The sequence below is a fragment of the Mobula hypostoma genome, chromosome 11 (genome assembly GCF_963921235.1).
Source record: "Mobula hypostoma chromosome 11, sMobHyp1.1, whole genome shotgun sequence".
Classification (NCBI taxonomy): domain Eukaryota; kingdom Metazoa; phylum Chordata; class Chondrichthyes; order Myliobatiformes; family Myliobatidae; genus Mobula; species Mobula hypostoma.
In genome coordinates, this window is record NC_086107.1 from 72652716 (window position 1) to 72676394 (window position 23679).

Here is a 23679-nt window from a genome sequence, read left to right on the forward strand (position 1 = left end):
TATATAATTTGTGGGCATCAGGGAGCTGCTATTAATGTGCGGGAGACTGCCGGAACTTCCAGGAGAGGTGGGATGTCTGGACTTGCTGGATTGCAAACAGACAGCACTGGCCTGGAGCGGTAGTTTCCCAGCTGCATTGGTTGCAGGGTGTCGCAGGAACAGTGTAACCTGAAGATCTGGTGTGTGTGGCTGGGATCTGCCTGGGAGGTGGTGATGGGAACTGCAGTGTCTGGTGTCACTGTTCCACTGATACTTCACTGGAGCTATGCCAAATTTCAGACAACACACCCCCAGGCCTGATATTGGGCCATGGTGCCTACCCGTCAACCCGGTCACTTCTTTCTTGCAACCATTAGTGCCCGTTGCTGGCAGAGAGAGAGGGTCCTGCCTCACGGTCCAGCGATTCTGACCTTGGGCGCTGAACGTGCAGAATTTACACATTTTCCCTGTGACCGCAGTGGTTTTCCCCTGGGTGTTGAGGAGGTGTTGATTGACTGCTGTGGACTGGCCCTGACGTGTGGGTGAAGGGTAGAGTCTGGGAAGGGGTTGTTGATGGGAATGTGTGGAGAGTTAAATGGGATCAGTGTAAATGAGTGGTTGACGCAATGGCCTGAAGGAGCTGTTTCCCTGCTGGATCTCTCCGTGACTCGAGAGCTTGTTGTGACTGTTTTCGGCAGCTGCTCCCAATTGGATTCCTGCCACCTCCCGGATAAGAACAGGTCCCTGGGAGAGACGCACTTGGTGTGGTAACCGAAGACCACCGGCTTCCCCTGTGGTGGTGTTGGTGTGAGAGAGCTGGCTGCATCCTCAGAAACAAAACAATGTCTGCTCAGACTCATTTTCTCAAAAGTATTTATTGAGGCTGGACGGCGGCCAGCGAAAACTCTGGCGCTTTGTGTACAAGCTTTAGAAAAATGATTCAAGATGCATTAAAAATACTGGTAGAAAATATTGAAGATTTACGGAAGACTGATTTGCCGAACCTCTTACAGGCTGCAGGGAAGAGTGAGAGCTTCAATGCCACACAAAGCAAAGCTCTCTCAAGGCACGTTCTAGCCCCAATATTTAATATAGAGACTTGGTATAATGATCACATGCATACTTGAATTTTTATAGCAGTTCCCCCCTTACAGAGATATCATGCTAGAAGTTCTCTAAGTAGAAAATGTCATCTTTACAAAATAGATACTGATCAACAGTTTTAATAATAGTACTAAAGTGCTGAAGTATATAAGGTAAAGTTAACAAGCAGTGAAGCAAATACAAAGATTGAACAATCGATTCCTGTGTGTATTGGTTAATCACTGATTCATTGTCCACACTTCAGGTGACCCACAGCTGCACTGCAGATTATCCTCAGTACCTAGGGACTTTGCTATAGTCCTCTTGTTCCACATTCTTACACAGGCACATCGACAGGACCATTCCCAGCAGCTGCAAATAGACACAGAATTGTGTTTTAAACACGTTTAGTTAGCAGCTAGTTATGCTTCGCTGAGGGCTCCACACAAGGAAAACCTTTCAGAGTAAATGTAATAATTGTCCCAAAAAGCTACTAGTGATCAGCTTCAGTCTGAAAGCTTGCTGGTGATATCAAGGAGAAATGGTCTCTCCAAGCCTACCATCTAACTCTAACAATGCAATTACATTTCAGTAACTCACTTCAGCTCCTGTCAGTCTCATCACAACTCCTGTCAAATATCAGGGGTTACCCGGTCAACGTGCCCTGAACCACCTTGAACAGAAAAACCAGCATTGGTCACATTACACATTACGTGGGGCCACTGTGCAGCCGCTGTCTGTAGTCCAACCGCGTCGAGATAAGCAGGTTAAAAAGATGGTACAACATCGTGGGCCATCGGGTCTGTTCTGTGATGTACTGTTTTATATTCTAAGGGCCAACCACCTATCAGTCCTATCTCTTGTCCGCTGGACGAGTGTGCCACCCTCTCCTCTCTACCCCTCCCCATCTTCCCCTTCCCCTGCTCTCCTCCCTCTCTTTACCACCCTATTCCCCCTTCCTCCTCCTCCTCTCCCCTCCCCTTGCCTCCTTCTCTCTTCTTTCTTTCTTCTTTTTAAATCTTTTTATTGAGTAAGTATACAAAAAAGGTAAGCCATATAAACATTAATACAATGTTAAAGTATAATAAAATTCCAAAAGATAACAATACCAAAAAGAAAATACTACAAACAATGTAATTTAAGCATAAGAAACCAAGATAACATAATAGTATACTAGATTTTATATATATCAATGGAAAAAAAGAAAAAAAAAACCCCAAAAAAAAACCCACCGTGCAACTAACTAAAAGCAAAGCAAAGCAATGGGCTAACTTGAAACCAAACAGAGTTAAACTTAAAATCACGTCCTCAATCCCGACCTCCATTAAAACAGTGAAGAGAAAACAAGAAGGGTAAATATTACATTAAATGAAAATATCGAATAAAAGGTCCCCAAATCTGTTCAAATTTAAATGAAGAATCATAAAGGTTACTTCTAATTTTCTCCAGATTCAAACATAAAATCGTCTGAGAAAACCAAAAAAAGGTAGTTGGAGCATTAAGCTCTTTCCAATGTTGTAAAATACATCTTTTCGCCATTAAAGTAAGAAATGCAATCATTCTACGGGCTGAAGGGGAAAGATTACTAGAAATTTTAGGTAGTCCAAAGATAGCAGTAATAGGGTGAGGAGAGATATCTATATTTAATACCTTAGAAATAATATTGAAAATATCTCTCCAAAAAGTTTCCAAAGTAGGGCAAGACCAAAACATATGAGTTAAAGAGGCTATCTGCCCCGAACATCTATCACAGAAAGGATTAATATGCGAGTAAAAACGCGCTAACTTATCTTTGGACATATGTGCTCTATGAACCACTTTAAATTGAATTAGGGAATGTTTAGCACAAATAGAGGAAGTATTAACTAATTGTAAAATCTGCCCCCAATCATCCACAGAAATGGTAAGCCCCAATTCCTGTTCCCAATCTACCCTAATCTTATCAAATGGAGCTTTCCTAAGTTTCATAATAATATTATAAATCATAGCCGATGCACCTTTCTGACATGGATTAAGGTTAATTATCGAATCTAAAATATATATAGGAGGAAGCATTGGAAAGGAAGTAAGTATAGTACTTAGGAAATTTCTAACTTGTAAATATCTAAAAAAATGTATTCTTGATAAGTTATATTTGTTAGATAATTGTTCAAAAGACATAAGGGAACCATCTAAAAATAAATCCAAAAACCGTAAAATACCCTTAGTCTTCCAAGTTTGAAAAGCGCGATCCGTAAAAGAGGGAGGAAAAAATATGTTACCTAAAATAGGAATCGCTAACCCGAATTGATTAAGATCAAAAAATTTTCTGAATTGAAACCAAATGCGCAAAGCATATTTAACTATCGGGTTAGAGACCTGCTTAAGACGTTTCGAATCAAAAGGAAGAGAGGAACCTAAAATAGAACCAAGTGTATAACCCTGAACAGATTGTAATTCCAATGCTACCCATTTAGGAATAAATAGTATGTCCCGATCAAGTAACCAAAATTTCATATGTCGAATATTAATAGCCCAATAATAAAATCTAAAGTTAGGTAATGCTAAACCTCCATCTCTCTTAGCTTTCTGTAAATGTATTTTACCCAGTCTCGGATTCTTGTTCTGCCAAATAAATGAAGAAATTTTAGAGTCAACTTTATCAAAAAAAGATTTAGGAACGAAAATTGGTAATGCCTGAAACACATATAAAAATTTTGGCAAAAAAAACATCTTAACTGCATTAATACGACCAATCAAAGTTAAATATAAGGGAAACCATTTAGATGAAAGTTGAGTAATATGGTCTATTAATGGTAAAAAGTTAGTCTTAAATAAATCTTTATGTTTACAAGTAATTTTAATCCCAAGATATGAAAAGTAATTATTAATCAATTTAAATGGAAATTTATAATATAAGGGAAGATGTTTATTAATCGGAAAAAGTTCACTCTTACTAAGATTTAATTTATAACCTGAGAAAAGACCAAATTGTGCTAATAACTCTAAAACAGCAGGAATGGATCTCTCAGGATTAGAAATATATAAAAGTAAATCATCAGCATAGAGTGATAATTTATGGGACTTTAATCCCCGAGTTATCCCAGTAATATTTAAAGATTCTCGAATAGCAATTGCAAGAGGTTCTAATGCAATATCAAATAATAGGGGACTAAGAGGACAGCCTTGTCGAGTACCACGAAAGAGAGGAAAAAAAGGTGAGTTTAAGGAGTTAGTACGAACCGAGGCTACAGGGGAATAATATAACAGTTTAATCCAGGATATAAATTTCAAGCTAAAATTAAACATTTCAAGCACCTTAAATAAATAAGGCCATTCTACTCTATCAAAAGCTTTCTCGGCATCTAAAGAAATAACACACTCAGGAACATTTTGTGAGGGAGTATAAACGATATTTAACAATGTACGAATATTATAAAAAGAGTAACGACCTTTAATAAAACCCGTTTGGTCTTCCGAAATAATAGAAGGAAGTACTTTTTCTAGTCTATTTGCTAATAACTTAGAAAAAACTTTAGAATCAACATTTAATAAAGATATTGGTCTATAAGATGCACATTGAGCAGGGTCTTTATCCTTCTTTAGTATTAAAGAAATTGATGCTCTATTAAAAGATTCCGGAAGTTTACCAAGTTTCAAAGAAGCCTCAAAAACCTTATAGAGCCAAGGAATCAATAAAGAAGCAAAACATTTATAAAATTCAACGGTAAACCCATCAGGGCCAGGAGCTTTCCCCAGATTCATAGAAAAAATAACATTCTTAATCTCATCCATTGTAATGGAAGTATCTAATAAAGAAGACATATCCTGTGAAATCAGAGGGAAGTCTAACTTATCTAAAAAATCATTCATATATTTAGAATCTCGAGGAGACTCTGATTGGTATAAAGAAGAATAAAAATCACAAAAGGTTTGATTAATCCCCACATGATCCAATATCAATCGATCATTTTGGTTATAAATCTGATTGATTTGAGATTTAACATAATTAGATTTCAATTGATTAGCCAGCAGCTTGCCAATTTTATCACTGTGAACATAAAAATCACTTCTTGTTTTCTTTAATTGGTTTACAATCGAGGACGAGAGTAGTAAACTGTGTTCCATTTGAAGTTCAGTTCTTTGTTTGTATAGCTCCTCAGAAGGAGCCATAACATATTTCTTATCAATTTCTTTAATCTTGTCCACAATTACCATCTCCTCCTGCTTCTGTTTCTTCCTCAAAGCAACGGAATACGAAATAATCTGACCCCGAATATAGGCTTTAAAAGTGTCCCAAAGAGTGTTAACCGAAATATCTTCTGTATGGTTAATTATAAAAAAAAGCTCAATCTGTTCATTCATAAAATTAACAAAGTCCGAGTCCTGAAGCAACAGCGAATTAAAACGCCATTGTCTATTGTTTGGTATATTGGCCATAATTTTAATAGAAAGCTTAAGTGGAGCATGATCCGAAATGGTTATAGAATCATAATCACATTTAATCACTGAAGAAATGAGACGAGAATCAATGAAAAAATAATCAATTCTTGAATAGGAATGATGAACATGTGAAAAGAAGGAAAAATCTTTTTCCTGAGGATGCAGAAAACGCCAAATGTCCGTCGACCCAGAATCAGAAAGGAAAAAATTAATCAAATTTGCAGATTTATTAGGTAAAGTCCGTAAAGGAGCCGAACGGTCCAAAGCTGGAGATAAACAGGTATTAAGATCTCCGCCCCAAATCAATGAAAACTCGTTCAAATTCGGAAACTGATCAAACAATGATTTATAAAATTCCGGACAATCCATATTAGGAGCATAAACATTAACCAAAACTACTTTTTTATTAAATAATAAACCACTAACCAATAAAAATCTACCATTCGGATCAGAGATAATATCCTGTTGTATAAAAGTAACTGAGGAGTCTATAAAGATAGAGACGCCTCGAATCTTAGCATTGGAGTTCGAATGAAATTGTTGTCCCTTCCAAAATTTGAAAAAACGTAGTCTGTCCCCCCTCCGTACATGGGTCTCTTGTAAAAATAAAATTTGTGCTTTAAGTCTCCGGAACACTTTAAAAACTTTTTTCCTTTTAATAGGATGATTAAGACCATTAGTATTCCAGGAGACAAAATTAATAATAGACTCCATAAATCCTAAAGTCAACCCATAACAAGGAGGATTGACAATAGGCGCGACCCACAGACCCGGAGAGGAAACAGAACATACAAAAGATACCGGGGAAAAGGACGTAACCAATACTTCAATAATGTATATAGCCCAAAGAGAAACAAACTAAAACGTGAAGCCCCTCCCACCGCCCCCCACCCCAGGACCCCAAGGCGAAATCTAAAGCAGACCCGCCAGAAAGAAGCAAGCGCTAAAACTACCCCCATGACTTCCGGTATACGCTCCCTAAAAAAAAGGTATAAATATGAAAAGGATCAGCTAATTGTAAAACAGTAAAAAATAAGTAAAAAAAAGTTAGCTCAATTAAAATACACACAGAACAGAACAAAAGCCGGAAAGTATATATTAAAAAAAACCACAATAAACCTCAAACTCATGAATAGACACAGCAACAAAAAAAATAGGATTATTAACATAAAATGATTATAAAAAGCAAAACAGAATAAAATTTAAAAAAAACTACAAAATTTAAGGCCGCACAGGAAATACGTAAGATGACAAAAGGGAAGTAACCACCCAGAATCCCCTGGGAAAAGAAAGAAATGACGCAGTTAAAAAGAAAATTTAGCAGCCATATTAAGAAATCGAAAGTAAACTTTTCTGCCCAAATAGGGCACAGAAAAGTTAAAACCAACCAATTCACAGCCTCCGATCAACGGAGAAAATTAAAAAAAGGCAATTAAGATGTTGAAGATGAAAGTTGATCCAGATAACTCTGGGCATCCGATGGAGAATCAAAAAAACGAAGAGCTCCATCTAACATGCGAATCCTTAGACGTGCAGGGTACAGCAGCGCTGGTCTTAAATCCATCTTATAGAATTCCGACATCACGGATCTGTAACGGACCCGTTGGTCCCAGATTGGTTTACTGAAATCTTCCACGAATCGGAACTTAAGATCCGAAAAATCAATGAAACCTTTAGATCGAGCGAATCGAAACAGTCTCTCCTTATCTTGAAAGTAATGAAAACGTAAGATAACATGCCTAGGTCTATCTGACCTAGACGAGTATGATGGGATTCTGTGAACACGATCCAGTAGCGGTGGTTGGTCAGGAAATACAGTAGGGAATGCATCTTTTAAAAGTTGGGAGAAATATTTCATAGGGTTGTTAGCTTCCACGGCTTCCCTGACGCCAATCATTCGTAAATTCTGCCGTCGCATTCTAGATTCCAAGTCAGAGTTTTTAAAAGTCAAAAAGTCAAGTTTCTTCTTCATTACATTAATTGTTTCTTCGACTTTCCCCATCTTAAGCTCACTTTGTTGCGCGGATTTTTGAAGACCAGATATAGCCGACTGATGTTCCGCAATACATGTTTGCATCTTATCAATTAAATCGGCAATTTTCTGGAACTTAGTTGAGATTTCCATATGAATCAGGTCTTTAACAAAGCCCATAATTTCTGTACGAATCATCTCCCTAACAGAGGTTGAAATTTCCCTCTGAATTAACTCCGATATAGCTTCCAAAGTCACCGGTGATTCAGTCGGAGGGAGATCCGTAGCTTTCGGTTTAACCGGAGGTTTACCATCCTTGCCGTCTTTCCCGTTCTTAGACATAGCAGATCTAAGTTCCATCCAATTGTCAGAGAATTCAGTTTAATTCAAAGTATTGTAAAAATTGATGCCTTAATAGTTAATTAAAGTATAGCTGACCATAGAGAGAAAAAACTCAGAGGTAATGGAGCGAGTCAAGAACGCGACTTCACTCCATGAGCGCTACCGGAAGTCTCCCTCCTTCTCTCTTTAGAACCTTCTTTCCCCTTCACCGTCCTCCTCTCTGCCCTTCCCCTTCCTCGCCTCCGTAACACACAGGCCCTGAGAATGAGACTGGCTCCCGACTGTTGTCTTCAGCTGGAGGAAGTTCCCTAGCCTCGAGAAGTTCATCTCTGTGGCACCCATAAGCGGTTTAGAGTGCTGTGGTAATGAGAGGCACATGTTTGTAAATTGACTGAATTTAATAAAACAGGCCACAACAGAGGGAGGGGGCCTCACTGAGAGCGATTCATTAGTTGGTCTGCGGAGTGTCCTACAAGGGCGGACAAGGGTCTACCTACCTCGATCACTGCCACTCCAACGCACACACCGAAGATGAGGCCGATGTTGCTGTAGAGCCACTCCTGCACGCTTAAGACACATCCCTGGGGCAGGCCAAGGGGACAGGGTTGTAGTAAGGTGGGGTGGGGAGAAATCCCACTTGGTTAACACATTCAAATCACCCACTGGGGCTCTCCACCCAGAACACCCCAACCACCATCAAAACACCCTGCCCTGTCTCTGCATTCCCTCCCTCCCCCTCTCTCTTGTCCGTGCACCCTCCACTGCCCCAGTTTCCCTTCCTTCACTTTCACCATCCTAAAGCCCTCCCACCCAGCTCTGAGTCCCCGTCGCCCTCTGTATCTCCCACCCCCTCCCCGATGTACACCCACTGGCCCATAGAGAGCTGACCCCCACCCCATCAACCCTTTCCTGCCTCTGTGCAGGACCCCTGGGCTGGGTTGGTTGTGGGGGCTCCCAATCCCTCTGAATGTTCCCCAAGGGAGTCATTCTCATGGAGGAGAGGTGGTATTTTATGAGGTGGGAGGAGTCCTGTCCGTAGGACAAGAAGGATACAATGAGGCTAAACCAGGCAGAGGAATTACAGCCCATTCCAAACCACTCCCCCAACCTCTTCCCCTCTTCCTCTTCCCTCATCAACCCACACCCATTCCCTTTCCTCCTCCCTCCTCCAGCAGGGTTGGTGAGCACACCCATACCGAGGGCTGAAGACCACCCTCTCAGATTCCAGCAGCCCCAGGGACTCCGGACACTGTGGTGGTCTCTGCCAGGGAGTGCCGTCACTGTACACCAGCTGATCTCCACCCGGGGCAAGACTCTCCCTGCAGTTCACACACTCGTCACTGTTGTGTCACCAGCCCCGACTGACACCCATTGCTCCCTCCCAGCCCCTGAGGTCTGAGATCACCCCTCCCCTCTCTGCACTGGTCCGTAGATCAGGCTGCATGCTACTCCAGGACAGATGGGCTCACAGTGGACAGCGTGCAGGGGAGATGCACCAGAGTAACGTGGGAGGAAGTCAGTTATGGCGAGACATGGGGTGGGCTCGGCTTGTCTCTCCCAGAGTGGAGGTGGCTGAGGGATGATCTGAATTGTATGAAGCTATGAGAGGCATCGAGAGGGTAGATAAGGACACACAAAAAACATTGGAGAAACTCAGCAGGTCAGTCAGCATCGATGGAGAGGAATAAACAGTCAATGTTCTGGGCCAAAGCCCTTCATCAACCCTTCCTGGGGAGGCAATGGCCTGTGTCCATGCTGTGAAACTCTACGACTCTGTGAGCACTTAATTCTGGGCCAAGAATGCATCAGGAGTTCTCCCACCAATCCCTTCATGGACACCTCCTTGCAGACAAGTCCAGGGCCCGGATGCTGCTGAAGACCCCCTTCCACCCAAGGAGTTCCAAGCAGACTGGTGGTAGAAGTGGGCGCCAAGGGAAGGAGCCCTGGGCCTCAGCCACCCGGCCTCTGCTGCTGGATCACTTCCCCTTTAAGATAAAGGCAGAGACAGCGCGGACACACAGTGTGTCCGAGATCCTGCCCGGACGGGGAGACAGTGTGTCCGAGATCCTGCCCGGACGGGGAGGGAGTGTGTCCGAGATCCTGCCCGGACGTGGAGACAGTGTGTCCGAGATCCTGCCCGGACGTGGAGACAGTGTGTCCGAGATCCTGCCCGGACGGGGAGACAGTGTGTCCGAGATCCTGCCCGGACGGGGAGACAGTGTGTCCGAGATCCTGCCCGGATGGGGAGATAGCGTGTCCGAGATCCTGCCCGGACGGGGAGACAGTGTGCCTGAGATCCTGCCCGGACGGGCAGGGAGTGTGTCCGAGATCCTGCCCAGACGGGAAGGGTGTGTGTCCGAGATCCTGCCCGGACGGGGAGACAGTGTGTCCGAGATCCTGCCCGGACGGGGAGGCAGTGTGTCCGAGATCCTGCCCGGACAGGGAGACAGCGTGTCTGAGATCCTGCCCGGACGGGGAGACAGTGTGTCCGAGATTCTACCTGGATGGGGAGATAGCATGTCCGAGATCCTGCCCGGACGGGGACGGAGTGTGTCCGAGATCCTGCCTGGACGGGGAGACAGTGTGTCCGAGATCTTGCCCGGACGGGGAGGGAGTGTGTCCGAGATCCTGCCCGGACGGGGAGACAGTGTGTCCGAGATCCTGCCCGGATGGGGAGATAGCGTGTCCGAGATCCTGCCCGGACGGGGAGACAGTGTGCCTGAGATCCTGCCCGGACGGGCAGGGAGTGTGTCCGAGATCCTGCCCAGACGGGAAGGGAGTGTGTCCGAGATCCTGCCCGGACGGGGAGATAGCATGTCTGAGATCCTGCCCGGACGGGGAGGGAGTGTGTCCGAGATCCTGCCCGGACGGGGAGACAGTGTGTCCGAGATCCTGCCCGGACGGGGAGGCAGTGTGTCCGAGATCCTGCCCGGACGGGGAGACAGCGTGTCTGAGATCCTGCCCGGACGGGGAGACAGTGTGTCCGAGATTCTACCTGGATGGGGAGATAGCATGTCCGAGATCCTGCCCGGACGGGGACGGAGTGTGTCCGAGATCCTGCCTGGACGGGGAGACAGTGTGTCCGAGATCTTGCCCGGACGGGGAGGGAGTGTGTCCGAGATCCTGCCCGGACGTGGAGACAGTGTGTCCGAGATCCTGCCCGGACGTGGAGACAGTGTGTCCGAGATCCTGCCCAGATGGGGAGATAGCGTGTCCGAGATCCTGCCCGGACAGGGAGACAGTGTGCCTGAGATCCTGCCCGGACGGGCAGGGAGTGTGTCCGAGATCCTGCCCAGACGGGAAGGGAGTGTGTCCGAGATCCTGCCCGGACGGGGAGACAGTGTGTCCGAGATCCTGCCCGGACGGGGAGGCAGTGTGTCCGAGATCCTGCCCGGACGGGGAGACAGCGTGTCTGAGATCCTGCCCGGACGGGGAGACAGTGTGTCCGAGATTCTACCTGGATGGGGAGATAGCATGTCCGAGATCCTGCCCGGACGGGGACGGAGTGTGTCCGAGATCCTGCCTGGACGGGGAGACAGTGTGTCCGAGATCTTGCCCGGACGGGGATGGAGTGTGTCCGAGATCCTGCCCGGACGGGGAGACAGTGTGTCCAAGATCCTGCCCGGACGGGGAGGGAGTGTGTCCGAGATCCTGCCCGGACGGGGAGATAGCATGTCCGAGATCCTGCCCGGACGTGGAGACAGTGTGTCTGAGATCCTGCCCGGACGGGGAGACAGTGTGTCCGAGATCCTGCCTGGACGGGGAGACAGTGTGTCCGAGATCCTGCCCGGAGGGGGAGATAGCATGTCCGAGATCCTGCCCGGACGGGGAGGGAGTGTGTCCGAGATCCTGCCCGGACAGGGAGATAGCATGTCCGAGATCCTGCCCGGACGGGGAGATAGCCAGTCTGAGATCCTGCCCAGATGGGGAGGGAGTGTGTCCGAGATCCTGCCCGGACGGGGAGACAGTGTGTCCGAGATCCTGCCTGGACGGGGAGACAGTGTGTCCGAGATCCTGCCCGGACGGGGAGATAGCATGTCCGAGATCCTGCTCGGACGGGGAGGGAGTGTGTCCGAGATCCTGCCCGGACAGGGAGATAGCATGTCCGAGATCCTGCCCGGACGGGGAGATAGCCAGTCTGAGATCCTGCCCAGATAGGGAGGGAGTGTGTCCGAGATCCTGCCCGGACGGGGAGACAGTGTGTCCGAGATCCTGCCCGGACGGGGAGGGAGTGTGTCCGAGATCCTGCCCGGACGGGGAGACAGTGTGTCCGAGATCCTGCCTGGACGGGGAGACAGTGTGTCCGAGATCCTGCCCGGACGGGGAGGGAATGTGTCCGACATCCTGCCCGGACGGGGAGATAGCGTGTCCGAGATCCTGCCCGGACGGGGAGACAGTGTGTCCGAGATCCTGCCCGGACGGGGAGATAGCGTGTTCGAGATCCTGCCCGGATGGAGAGACAGTGTGTCCGAGATCCTGCCCGGACTGGGAGGGAGCCCAGATAGGGAGACAGCGTGTCCAAGATCCTGCCCGGATGGGGAGGGAGTGTGTCTCAGATCCTGCCCGGATGGGGAGATAGCGTGTCCGAGATCCTGCCCGGACGGGGAGAAAGCATGTCCGAGATCCTGCCCAGACGGGGACATAGTGTGTCCGAGATCCTACCCGGACGTGGAGACAGTGTGTTCGAGATCCTGCCCGGACGGGGAGACAGTGTGTCCGAGATCCTGCCCAGACGGGGAGATAGCGTGTCTGAGATCCTGCCCGGATGGGGAGACAGTGTGTCCGAGATCCTGCCGGGACGGGGAGGGAGTGCAGAGTTCGAGGACAGCCAACCCTCTCGACCTGTCTTACAACAGGAGGGGTGGGCATTTGGTCGCTCCATGCCCACTGGTGTCCAAAACGGTGGGCACCTCTGGTAGGCAGGGTGCTGGGTAAAGATCCACAGGTGCTCCAGAATTCCAGGGCTTGGCTGGCGAAATGCCACTGGCACTGGGTGCAGAGGTTATGCCATCCTCCTAAACTCTGTGCACCCCCAGGAACCCTTTGCAAGTGGGAAGTGAACACTGGCAGGGTGTGGGAGGTGAACACTGGCAGGGTATGGGGGAGTGAACACTGGCAGGGTGTGGGAAGTGAACACTGGCAGGGTGTGGGAGGTGAACACTGGCAGGGTGTGGGAGGTGAACACTGACAGGGTGTGGGGGAAGTCAACACTGACAGGGTATGGGAGGTGAACACTGACAGGGTGTGGGAGGTGAACACTGACAGGGTGTGGGGGGAGTGAACACTGGCAGGGTGTGGGAAGTGAACACTGGCAGGGTGTGGGGGAGTGAACACTGGCAGGGTGTGGGGGAGTGAACACTGGCAGGGTGTGGGGGAAGTGAACACTGGCAGGGTGTGGGGGTGAACACTGACAGGGTATGGGAGGTGAACACTGACAGGGTGTGGGAGGTGAACACTGACAGGGTGTGGGGGAGTGAACACTGGCAGGTTGTGGGGGGAGTGAACACTGGCAGGGTGTGGGGGGAGTGAACACTGGCAGGGTGTGGGAGAAGTGAATACTGGCAGGGTGTGGAGGTGAACACTGGCAGGGTGTGGGGGAGTGAACACTGGCAGGGTGTGGGGGAAGTCAACACTGACAGGGTATGGGAGGTGAACACTGACAGGGTGTGGGGGAGTGAACACTGACAGGGTATGGGAGGTGAACACTGACAGGGTGTGGGGGAAGTCAACACTGACAGGGTATGGGAGGTGAACACTGACAGGGTGTGGGAGGTGAACACTGGCAGGGTGTGGGGGAAGTCAACACTGACAGGGTATGGGAGGTGAACACTGGCAGGGTGTGGGAGGTGAACACAGACAGGGTGTGGGAGGTGAACACTGGCAGGGTGTGGGAGGTGAACACTGGCAGGGTGTGTGGGAGTGAACACTGGCAGGTTGTGGGGGGAGTTAACACTGGCAGGGTGTGGGAGGTGAACACTGGCAGGGTGTGGGGGTGAACACTGGCAGGTTGTGGGGAGTGAACACTGGCAGGGTGTGGGGGAAGTCAACACTGACAGGGTATGGGAAGTGAACACTGACAGGGTGTGGGAGGTGAACACTGGCAGGGTGTGGGGGAAGTCAACACTGACAGGGTATGGGAGGTGAACACTGACAGGGTGTGGGAGGTGAACACTGGCAGGGTGTGGGAGGTGAACACTGACAGGGTGTGGGAGGTGAACACTGGCAGGGTGTGGGAGGTGAACACTGGCAGGGTGTGTGGGAGTGAACACTGGCAGGTTGTGGGGGGAGTGAACACTGGCAGGGTGTGGGAGGTGAACACTGGCAGGGTGTGGGGTGAACACTGGCAGGTTGTGGGGAGTGAACACTGGCAGGGTGTGGGGGGGAGTGAACACTGGCAGGGTGTGGGAGAAGTGAATACTGGCAGGGTGTGGGGGGAGTGAACACTGGCAGGGTGGGAGGGGAGTGAACACTGGCAGGGTGTGGGAGAAGTGAATACTGGCAGGGTGCAGGAGAAGTGATCACTGGCAGGGTGATGGGGAAGTGAACACTGGCAGGGTATGGGAGAAGTGAATGCTGGCAGGGTGTGTGGGAGGTGAACACTGGCTGGATGTGGGAGAAGTGAACACTGGTAGGGTGTGGGAGGTGAACACTGGCAGGGTGTGGGGGAGTGAACACTGGCAGGGTGTGGGGGAAGTGAACACTGGCGGGGTGCAGGGGGAGTGAACACTGGCAGGGTGTGGGGGAGTGAACACTGGCAGGGTGTGTGGGAGGTGAACATTGGCAGAGTGTGGGGGACACTGGCAGGGTGTGTGGTAGGTGAACATTGGCTGGATGTGGGAGAAGTGAACACTGGCAGGGTGTGGGTGGTGAACACTGGCAGGGTGTGGGGGGGTGAACACTGGCTGGATGTGGGAGAAGTGAACACTGGCAGGGTGTGGGAGGTGAACACTGGCAGGGTGTGGGGGGAGTGAACACTAGCTGGATGTGGGAGAAGTGAACACTGGCAGGGTGTGGGGGAAGTGAACATTGGCGGGGTGTGGGAGAAGTGAACACTGGCAGGGTACAAGGGGAGTGGCAGGTACATTGTGAGGGCGTGGGGGAAGTGAACATAGGCAGGGTGTGGGGGAGGTGAACGCTGGCAGGGTGTGAGAGAAGTGAATACTGGCAGGGTGTGGGGGCATGAACACTGGCAGGGTGTGGAGGGAGTGAACACTGGCAGGATGTGGGAGAAGTGAACACAGTTAGGGTGTGGGGAGTGAACACTGACAGGGTGTGGGGGAAGTGAACACTGGCTGGGTTTGTGGGACGTGAACACTGGCAGGGAGTGGGAGAAGTGAACATAGGCAGGGTGTGTGCGGGGAGTGAACACTGGCAGGGTGTGTGGGAGGTGAACATTGGCAGAGTGTGGGGGACACTGGCAGGGTGTGGGGGGTTGAACACCGGCAGGGTGTGGGGGGAGTGAACACTGGCACGGTGCGTTGGAGGTGAACATTGGCTGGGTGTGGGAGAAGTGAGCACTGGCAGGGTGTGGGTGGTGAACACTGGCAGGGTGTGGGGGGAGTGAACACTGGCAGGGAGTGGGGGAGTGAACACTGGCAGGGTGTGTGGGAGGTGAACATTGGCTGGATGTGGGAGAAGTGAACACTGGCAGGGTGTGGGAGGTGAACACTGGCAGGGTGTGGGAGAAGTGAACACTGGCAGGGTGTGTGGGGTGTGAACACTGGCAGGGTGTGGGGGATGTGAACACTGGCAGGGTGTGGGGGAGGTGAACATTGGCAGGGTGTTGGGGAAGTGTACATTGTGAGGGTGTGGGGGAAGTGAACATAGGCAGGGTAAAGGAGGAGTGAACATGGCAGGGTGTGTGGGAGGTGATCGCTGGCAGGGTGTGAGAGAAGTGAATACTGGTGGGGTGTGGGGGCATGAACACTGGCAGGGTGTGGAGGGAGTGAACACTGGCAGGATGTGGGAGAAGTGAACACAGGGTGTGGGGAGTGAACACTGGCAGGATGTGGGAGAAGTAAATACTGGCAGGGTGCAGGGGAAGTGAGCACTGGCAGATTGATGGGGAAGTGTACATTGTCAGGGTGTGGGGGAAGTGAACACTGGCTGGGTTTGTGGGACGTGAGCACTGGCAGGGAGTGGGAGAAGTGAACATAGGCAGGGTGTGTGCGGGGAGTGAACGCTGGCAGGGTGTGTGGGAGGTGAACACTGGCTGAATGTGGGAGAAGTGAACACTGGCAGGGTGTGGAGGATTGAACACTGGCAGGGAGTGGGGGAGTGAACACTGGCAGGGTATGTGGGAGGTGAACATTGGCTGGATGTGGGAGAAGTGAACAATTGCAGGGTGTGGGAGAAGTGAACACTGGCAGGGTGTGGGTGAGTGAACACTGGCAGGGTGTGGGAGAAGTAAATACTGGCAGGGTGCAGGGGAAGTGATCACTGGCAGAGTGTTGGGGAAGTGTACATTGTCAGGGTGTGGGTGAGTGAACACTGGCAGGGTGTGGGTGAGTGAACTCTGGCAGGGTGTGGGGGAGTGAACACTGGCAGGCTGTGGGGGGTGAACACTGGCAGGATGTGTGGGAGGTGAATATTGGCTGAATGTGGGAGAAGTGAACACTGGCAGGGTGTGGGGGAAGTGAACATTGGCAGGGTGTGGGGGAAGTGAACATTGGCAGGGTGAAGGGGAGTGAACACTGGCAGGGTGCAGGAGATGTGAACACTGGCAGGGTGTGTGGGAGGTGAACATTGGCTGGATGTGGGAGAAGGGAACACTGGCAGGGTGTGGGAGAAGTGAACATAGGCAGGGTGTGGGGGAGGTGAACGCTGGCAGGGTGTGGGAGAAGTGAATACTGGCAGGGTGTGGGGGCGTGAACACTGGCAGGGTGTGAAAGAAGTGAACACTGGCAGGGTGTGTGGGAGGTGAACATTGGCTGGATGTGGGAGAAGGGAACACTGGCAGGGTGTGGGAGAAGTGAACATAGGCAGGGTGTGGGGGAGGTGAACGCTGGCAGGGTGTGGGAGAAGTGAATACTGGCAGGGTGTGGGGGCGTGAACACTGTCAGAGTGTTGGGGAGGTGTACATTGTCAGGGTGTGGGGGAAGTGAACACTGGCTGGGTTTGTGGGACGTGAACACTGGCAGGGTGTGGGAGAAGTGAACATAGGCAGGGTGTGTGCGGTGAGTGAACGCTGTCAGGGTGTGTGGGAGGTGAACACTGGCTGAATGTGGGAGAAGACAACACTGGCAGGGTGTGGGAGGTGAACATTGGCAGAGTGTGGGGGACACTGGCAGGGTCTGGAGGATTGAACACTGGCAGGGTGTGGTGGAGTGAACACTGGCAGGCTGTGGGGAGTGAACACTGGCAGGGTGTGGGGAGAGTGAACACTGGCAGGGTGTGTGGTAGGTGAACATTGGCTGGATGTGGGAGGAGTGAACACTGGCAGGGTGTGGGAGGTGAACACTGGCAGGGTGTGGGGGACACTGGCAGGGTGTGTGGGAGGTGAACATTAGCTGGATGTGGGAGAAGTGAACACTGGCAGGGTGTGGGGGGAGTGAACACTGGTGGGGTGTGGGGGAAGTGAATATTGGCAGGGTGTGGGAGAAGTGATCACAGTCAGGGTGTGGGGGAGGTGAACATTGGCAGGGTGTGAGGGAAGTGAACACTGGCGGGGTGTGGGGGAAGTGAATATTGGCAGGGTGTGGGTGAGTGAACACTGGCAGGGTGTGGGTGAGTGAACTCTGGCAGGGTGTGGGGGAGTGAACACTGGCAGGCTGTGGGGGGTGAACACTGGCAGGATGTGTGGGAGGTGAATATTGGCTGGATGTGGGAGAAGTGAACACTGGCAGGGTGTGGGAGGTGAACATTGGCAGAGTGTGGGGGACACTGGCGTGGTGTGGAGGATTGAACACTGGCAGGGTGTGGTGGAGTGAACACTGGCAGGGTGTGTGGTAGGTGAACATTGGCTGGATGTGGGAGGAGTGAACACTGGCAGGGTGTGGGAGGTGAACACTGGCAGGGTGTGGGGGACACTGGCAGGGTGTGGGGGAGTAAACACTGGCAGGGTGTGTAGGAGGTGAACATTGGCTGGATGTGGGAGAAGTGAACACTGGTGGGGTGTGGGGGAAGTGAATATTGGCAGGGTGTGGGTGAGTGAACACTGGCAGGGTGTGGGTGAGTGAACTCTGGCAGGGTGTGGGGGGTGAACACTGGCAGATGTGTGGGAGGTGAATACTGGCAGGGTATGGGAGAAGTGAACACTGGCAGGGTGTGGGGGAAGTGAACATTGGCAGGGTGTGAGAGAAGTGAACCCTGGCAGGGTGAAGGGGAGTGAACACTGGCAGGGTGCAGGAGATGTGAACACTGGCAGGGTGTGTGGGATGTGAACATTGGCTGGATGTGGGAGAAGGGAACATTGGCTGGATGTGAGAGAAGGGAACACTGGCAGGGTGTGGGAGAAGTGAACATTGGCAGGGTGTGGGAGAAATGAATACTGGCAGGGTGTGGGGCGTGAACACTGGCAGAGTGTTGGGGATGTGTACATTGTCAGGGTGTGGGGGAAGTGAACACTGGCTGGGTTTGTGGGACGTGAACACTGGCAGGGTGTGGGGGAGTGAACACTGGCAGGGTGTGTGGGAGGTGAACATTGGCTGGATGTGGGAGAAGTGAACACTGGCTGGGTTTGTAGGACGTGAACACTGGCAGGGTGTTGGGGAAGTGTACATTGTGAGGGCGTGGGGGAAGTGAACATAGGCAGGGTGTGGGGGAGGTGAACGCTGGCAGGGTGTAAGAGAAGTGAATACTAGCAGGGTGTGGGGGCATGAACACTGGCAGGGTGTGGAGGGAGTGAACACTGGCAGGATGTGGGAGAAGTAAATACTGGCAGGGTGCAGGGGAAGTGATCACTGGCAGAGTGTTGGGGAAGTGTACATTGTCAGGGTGTGGGGGGAGTGAACACTGACAGGGTGTGTGGGAGGTGAACATTGGCTGGATGTGGGAGAAGTGAACACTGACAGGGTGTGGCGGGAGTGAACACTGGTGGGGTGTGGGGAAAGTGAATATTGGCAGGGTGTGGGAGAAGTGAACACTGGCAGGGTGTGGGGGAAGTGAACACTGGCAGGGTGTGGGGGAAGTGAACACTGGCAGGGTGTGGGGAGTGAACACTGGCAGGGTGTGTGGGAGGTGAACACTGGCTGGATGTGGGAGAAGTGAACACTGGCAGGGTGTGGGAGAAGTAAATACTGGCAGGGTGCAGGGGAAGTGATCACTGGCAGAGTGTTGGGGAAGTGTACATTGTCAGGGTGTGGGGGGAGTGAACACTGACAGGGTGTGTGGGAGGTGAACATTGGCTGGATGTGGGAGAAGTGAACACTGACAGGGTGTGGCGGGAGTGAACACTGGTGGGGTGTGGGGAAAGTGAATATTGGCAGGGTGTGGGAGAAGTGAACACTGGCAGGGTGTGGGGGAAGTGAACACTGGCAGGGTGTGGGGGAAGTGAACACTGGCAGGGTGTGGGGAGTGAACACTGGCAGGGTGTGTGGGAGGTGAACACTGGCTGGATGTGGGAGAAGTGAACACTGGCAGGGTGTGGGAGGTGAACACTGGCAGGGTGTGGGGGGGAGTGAACACTGGCTTGATGTGGGAGAAGTGAACACTGGCAGGGTGTGGGGGGAGTGAACATTGGCAGGGTGTGGGAGAAGTGAACACTGGCAGGGTGCAAGGGGAGTGAACACTGGCAGGGTGCAGGAGATGTGAACACTGGCAGGGTGTGGGGGATGTGAACACTGGCAGGGTGTGTGGGAGGTGAACATTGGCTGGATGTGGTAGAAGTGAACACTGGCTGGATTTGTGGGACGTGAACACTGGCAGGGTGTTGGAGAAGTGTACATTGTGAGGGTGTGGGGGAAGTGAACATAGGCAGGGTGTGGGGGAGGTGAACGCTGGCAAGGTGTGAGAGAAGTGAATACTGGCAGGGTGTGGGGGCATGAACACTGGCAGGGTGTGGAGGGAGTGAACACTGGCAGGATGTGGGAGAAGTAAATACTGGCAGGGTGCAGGGGAAGTGATCACTGGCAGAGTGTTGGGGAAGTGTACATTGTCAGGGTGTGGGGGAGTGAACACTGGCTGGATGTGGGAGAAGTGAACACTGGCAGGATGTGGAGAAGTGAACACTGGCAGGGTGTAGGAGGTGAACATTGGCAGAGTGTGGGGGCACTGGCAGGGTGTGGGGGATTGAACACTGGCAGGGTGTGGGGGGAGTGAACACTGGCAGGGTGTGTGGTAGGTGAACATTGGCTGGATGTGGGAGAAGTGAACACTGGAAGGGTGTGGAAGTGAACACTGGCTGGATGTGTGTGGGGGGCATTGGCAGGGTGCAGGTTGAGTGAACACTGGCAGAATGTGGGGGAGTGAACATTGTCAGGGTGTGGGGGAAGTGAACACTGGCAGGGTGTGGGAGAACTCAAAACTGGAAGGGTGTGGGGAATTAATCACTGGCAGGGTGCAGGGGGAGGTGAGCACTGGTAGGGTGTGGGAGATGTGAACACTGGCAGGGTGTGGGGGGAGTGTAGACTGGCAGGGTGTGGGAGAAGTGAACACTGGCAGGGTGTGGGGGAGTGAACACTGGCAGGGTGTGTGGTAGGTGAACATTGGCTGGATGTGGGAGAAGTGAACACTGGCAGGGTGTGGGTGGTGAACACTGGCAGGGTGTGGGGGACACTGGCAGGGAGTGAGGGGAGTGAACACGGGCAGGGAGTGGGGGGAGTGAACACTGGCAAGGTGTGTGGGAGGTGAACATTGGCTGGATGTGGGAGAAGGGAACATTGGCTGGATGTGAGAGAAGGGAACACTGGCAGGGTGTGGGAGAAGTGAACATTGGCAGGGTGTGGGAGAAATGAATACTGGCAGGGTGTGGGGCGTGAACACTGGCAGAGTGTTGGGGATGTGTACATTGTCAGGGTGTGGGGGAAGTGAACACTGGCTGGGTTTGTGGGACGTGAACACTGGCAGGGTGTGGGGGAGTGAACACTGGCAGGGTGTGTGGGAGGTGAACATTGGCTGGATGTGGGAGAAGTGAACACTGGCTGGGTTTGTAGGACGTGAACACTGGCAGGGTGTTGGGGAAGTGTACATTGTGAGGGCGTGGGGGAAGTGAACATAGGCAGGGTGTGGGGGAGGTGAACGCTGGCAGGGTGTAAGAGAAGTGAATACTAGCAGGGTGTGGGGGCATGAACACTGGCAGGGTGTGGAGGGAGTGAACACTGGCAGGATGTGGGAGAAGTAAATACTGGCAGGGTGCAGGGGAAGTGATCACTGGCAGAGTGTTGGGGAAGTGTACATTGTCAGGGTGTGGGGGGAGTGAACACTGACAGGGTGTGTGGGAGGTGAACATTGGCTGGATGTGGGAGAAGTGAACACTGACAGGGTGTGGCGGGAGTGAACACTGGTGGGGTGTGGGGAAAGTGAATATTGGCAGGGTGTGGGAGAAGTGAACACTGGCAGGGTGTGGGGGAAGTGAACACTGGCAGGGTGTGGGGGAAGTGAACACTGGCAGGGTGTGGGGAGTGAACACTGGCAGGGTGTGTGGGAGGTGAACACTGGCTGGATGTGGGAGAAGTGAACACTGGCAGGGTGTGGGAGGTGAACACTGGCAGGGTGTGGGGGGGAGTGAACACTGGCTTGATGTGGGAGAAGTGAACACTGGCAGGGTGTGGGGGGAGTGAACATTGGCAGGGTGTGGGAGAAGTGAACACTGGCAGGGTGCAAGGGGAGTGAACACTGGCAGGGTGCAGGAGATGTGAACACTGGCGGGGTGTGGGGGATGTGAACACTGGCAGGGTGTGTGGGAGGTGAACATTGGCTGGATGTGGTAGAAGTGAACACTGGCTGGATTTGTGGGACGTGAACACTGGCAGGGTGTTGGAGAAGTGTACATTGTGAGGGTGTGGGGGAAGTGAACATAGGCAGGGTGTGGGGGAGGTGAACGCTGGCAAGGTGTGAGAGAAGTGAATACTGGCAGGGTGTGGGGGCATGAACACTGGCAGGGTGTGGAGGGAGTGAACACTGGCAGGATGTGGGAGAAGTAAATACTGGCAGGGTGCAGGGGAAGTGATCACTGGCAGAGTGTTGGGGAAGTGTACATTGTCAGGGTGTGGGGGAGTGAACACTGGCTGGATGTGGGAGAAGTGAACACTGGCAGGATGTGGAGAAGTGAACACTGGCAGGGTGTAGGAGGTGAACATTGGCAGAGTGTGGGGGCACTGGCAGGGTGTGGGGGATTGAACACTGGCAGGGTGTGGGGGGAGTGAACACTGGCTGGATGTGGGAGAAGTGAACACTGGAAGGGTGTGGAAGTGAACACTGGCTGGATGTGTGTGGGGGGCATTGGCAGGGTGCAGGTTGAGTGAACACTGGCAGAATGTGGGGGAGTGAACATTGTCAGGGTGTGGGGGAAGTGAACACTGGCAGGGTGTGGGAGAACTCAAAACTGGAAGGGTGTGGGGAATTAATCACTGGCAGGGTGCAGGGGGAGGTGAGCACTGGTAGGGTGTGGGAGATGTGAACACTGGCAGGGTGTGGGGGGAGTGTAGACTGGCAGGGTGTGGGAGAAGTGAACACTGGCAGGGTGTGGGGGAGTGAACACTGGCAGGGTGTGTGGTAGGTGAACATTGGCTGGATGTGGGAGAAGTGAACACTGGCAGGGTGTGGGTGGTGAACACTGGCAGGGTGTGGGGGACACTGGCAGGGAGTGAGGGGAGTGAACACGGGCAGGGAGTGGGGGGAGTGAACACTGGCAAGGTGTGTGGGAGGTGAACATTGGCTGGATGTGGGAGAAGTGAACACTGACAGGGTGTGGGGGGAGTGAACACTGGTGGGGTGTGGGGGTAGTGAATATTGGCAGGGTGTGGGAGATGTGAACACTGGCAGGGTGTGGGGGAAGTGAACACTGGCAGGGTGTGGGGAGTGAACACTTGCAGGGTGTGTGGGAGGTGAACACTGGCTGGATGTGGGAGAAGTGAACACTGGCAGGGTGTGGGGGATTGAACACTGGCAGGGTGTGGGGGGAGTGAACACTGGCAGGGTGTGTGGTAGGTGAACATTGGCTGGATGTAGGAGAAGTGAACATTGGCAGGGTGTGGGGGACACAGTCAGGGTGTGGGGGAGGTGATTACTGGCAGGGTGTGGGGGGAGTGAACACTGTCAGGGTGTGGGAGAAGTGAATACTGGCAGGGTGCAGGGGAAGTGATCACTGGCAGGGTATTGGGGAAGTGAACATTGTCAGGGTGTGGGGGAAGTGAACACTGGCCGAGTTGTGGGACGTGAACACTGGCAGGGTGTGGGAGAAGTGAACACTGGCAGGGTGTGGGAAAGTTGAACACTGGAAGGGTGTGGAGGTGGTGAACATTGGCAGGGTATGGGAGAAGAGAACATTGGCAGGACGTGGGAGAAGTGAACACTGGCAGGGTGTGGGGGGGGAGTGAACACTGGCAGGGTGTGTTGGAGGTGAACACTGGCTGAATGTGGGAGGAGAGATCACTGGCAGGGTGTGGGAGATGTGAACACTGGCAGGGTGTGGGGTAGGTGATCAGTGGAAGGGTGTGGAGGAGGTGAACATTGGCAGGGTATGGGAGAAGTGAACACTGGCAGGATGTGGGAGTGAACACTGGCAGGGTGTGTGGTAGGTGAACATTGGCTGGATGTGGGAGAAGTGAACACTGGAAGGGTGTGGAAGTGAACACTGGCTGGATGTGTGTGGGAGGGCATTGGCAGGGTGCAGGTTGAGTGAACACTGGCAGGGTGTGGGGGAGTGAACATTGTCAGGGTGTGGGGGAAGTGAACACTGGCAGGTTGTGGGGGCGAACACTGGCAGGGTGTGTGTGTGTGTG

At 51.9% G+C, this 23679-nt stretch overlaps 1 protein-coding gene across 2 annotated transcripts in view; it reads right to left on the reverse strand.

Annotated features, from left to right (window-relative positions):
• Positions 1-831: 831 nt before the first annotated feature.
• Positions 832-23679, reverse strand: part of cd82b (CD82 molecule b) — a 138652-nt gene continuing 115804 nt past the window's right edge. For both annotated transcript variants that reach the window (XM_063062251.1, XM_063062252.1), the window contains exons 9-10: positions 8296-8379; positions 832-1434 (exon numbers count right to left, since the gene is read on the reverse strand). In XM_063062251.1, the coding sequence (XP_062918321.1) occupies positions 1357-1434; positions 8296-8379 (162 nt within the window). In that variant the 3' untranslated portion in view covers positions 832-1356. The remainder of the gene's footprint in view (positions 1435-8295; positions 8380-23679) is intronic.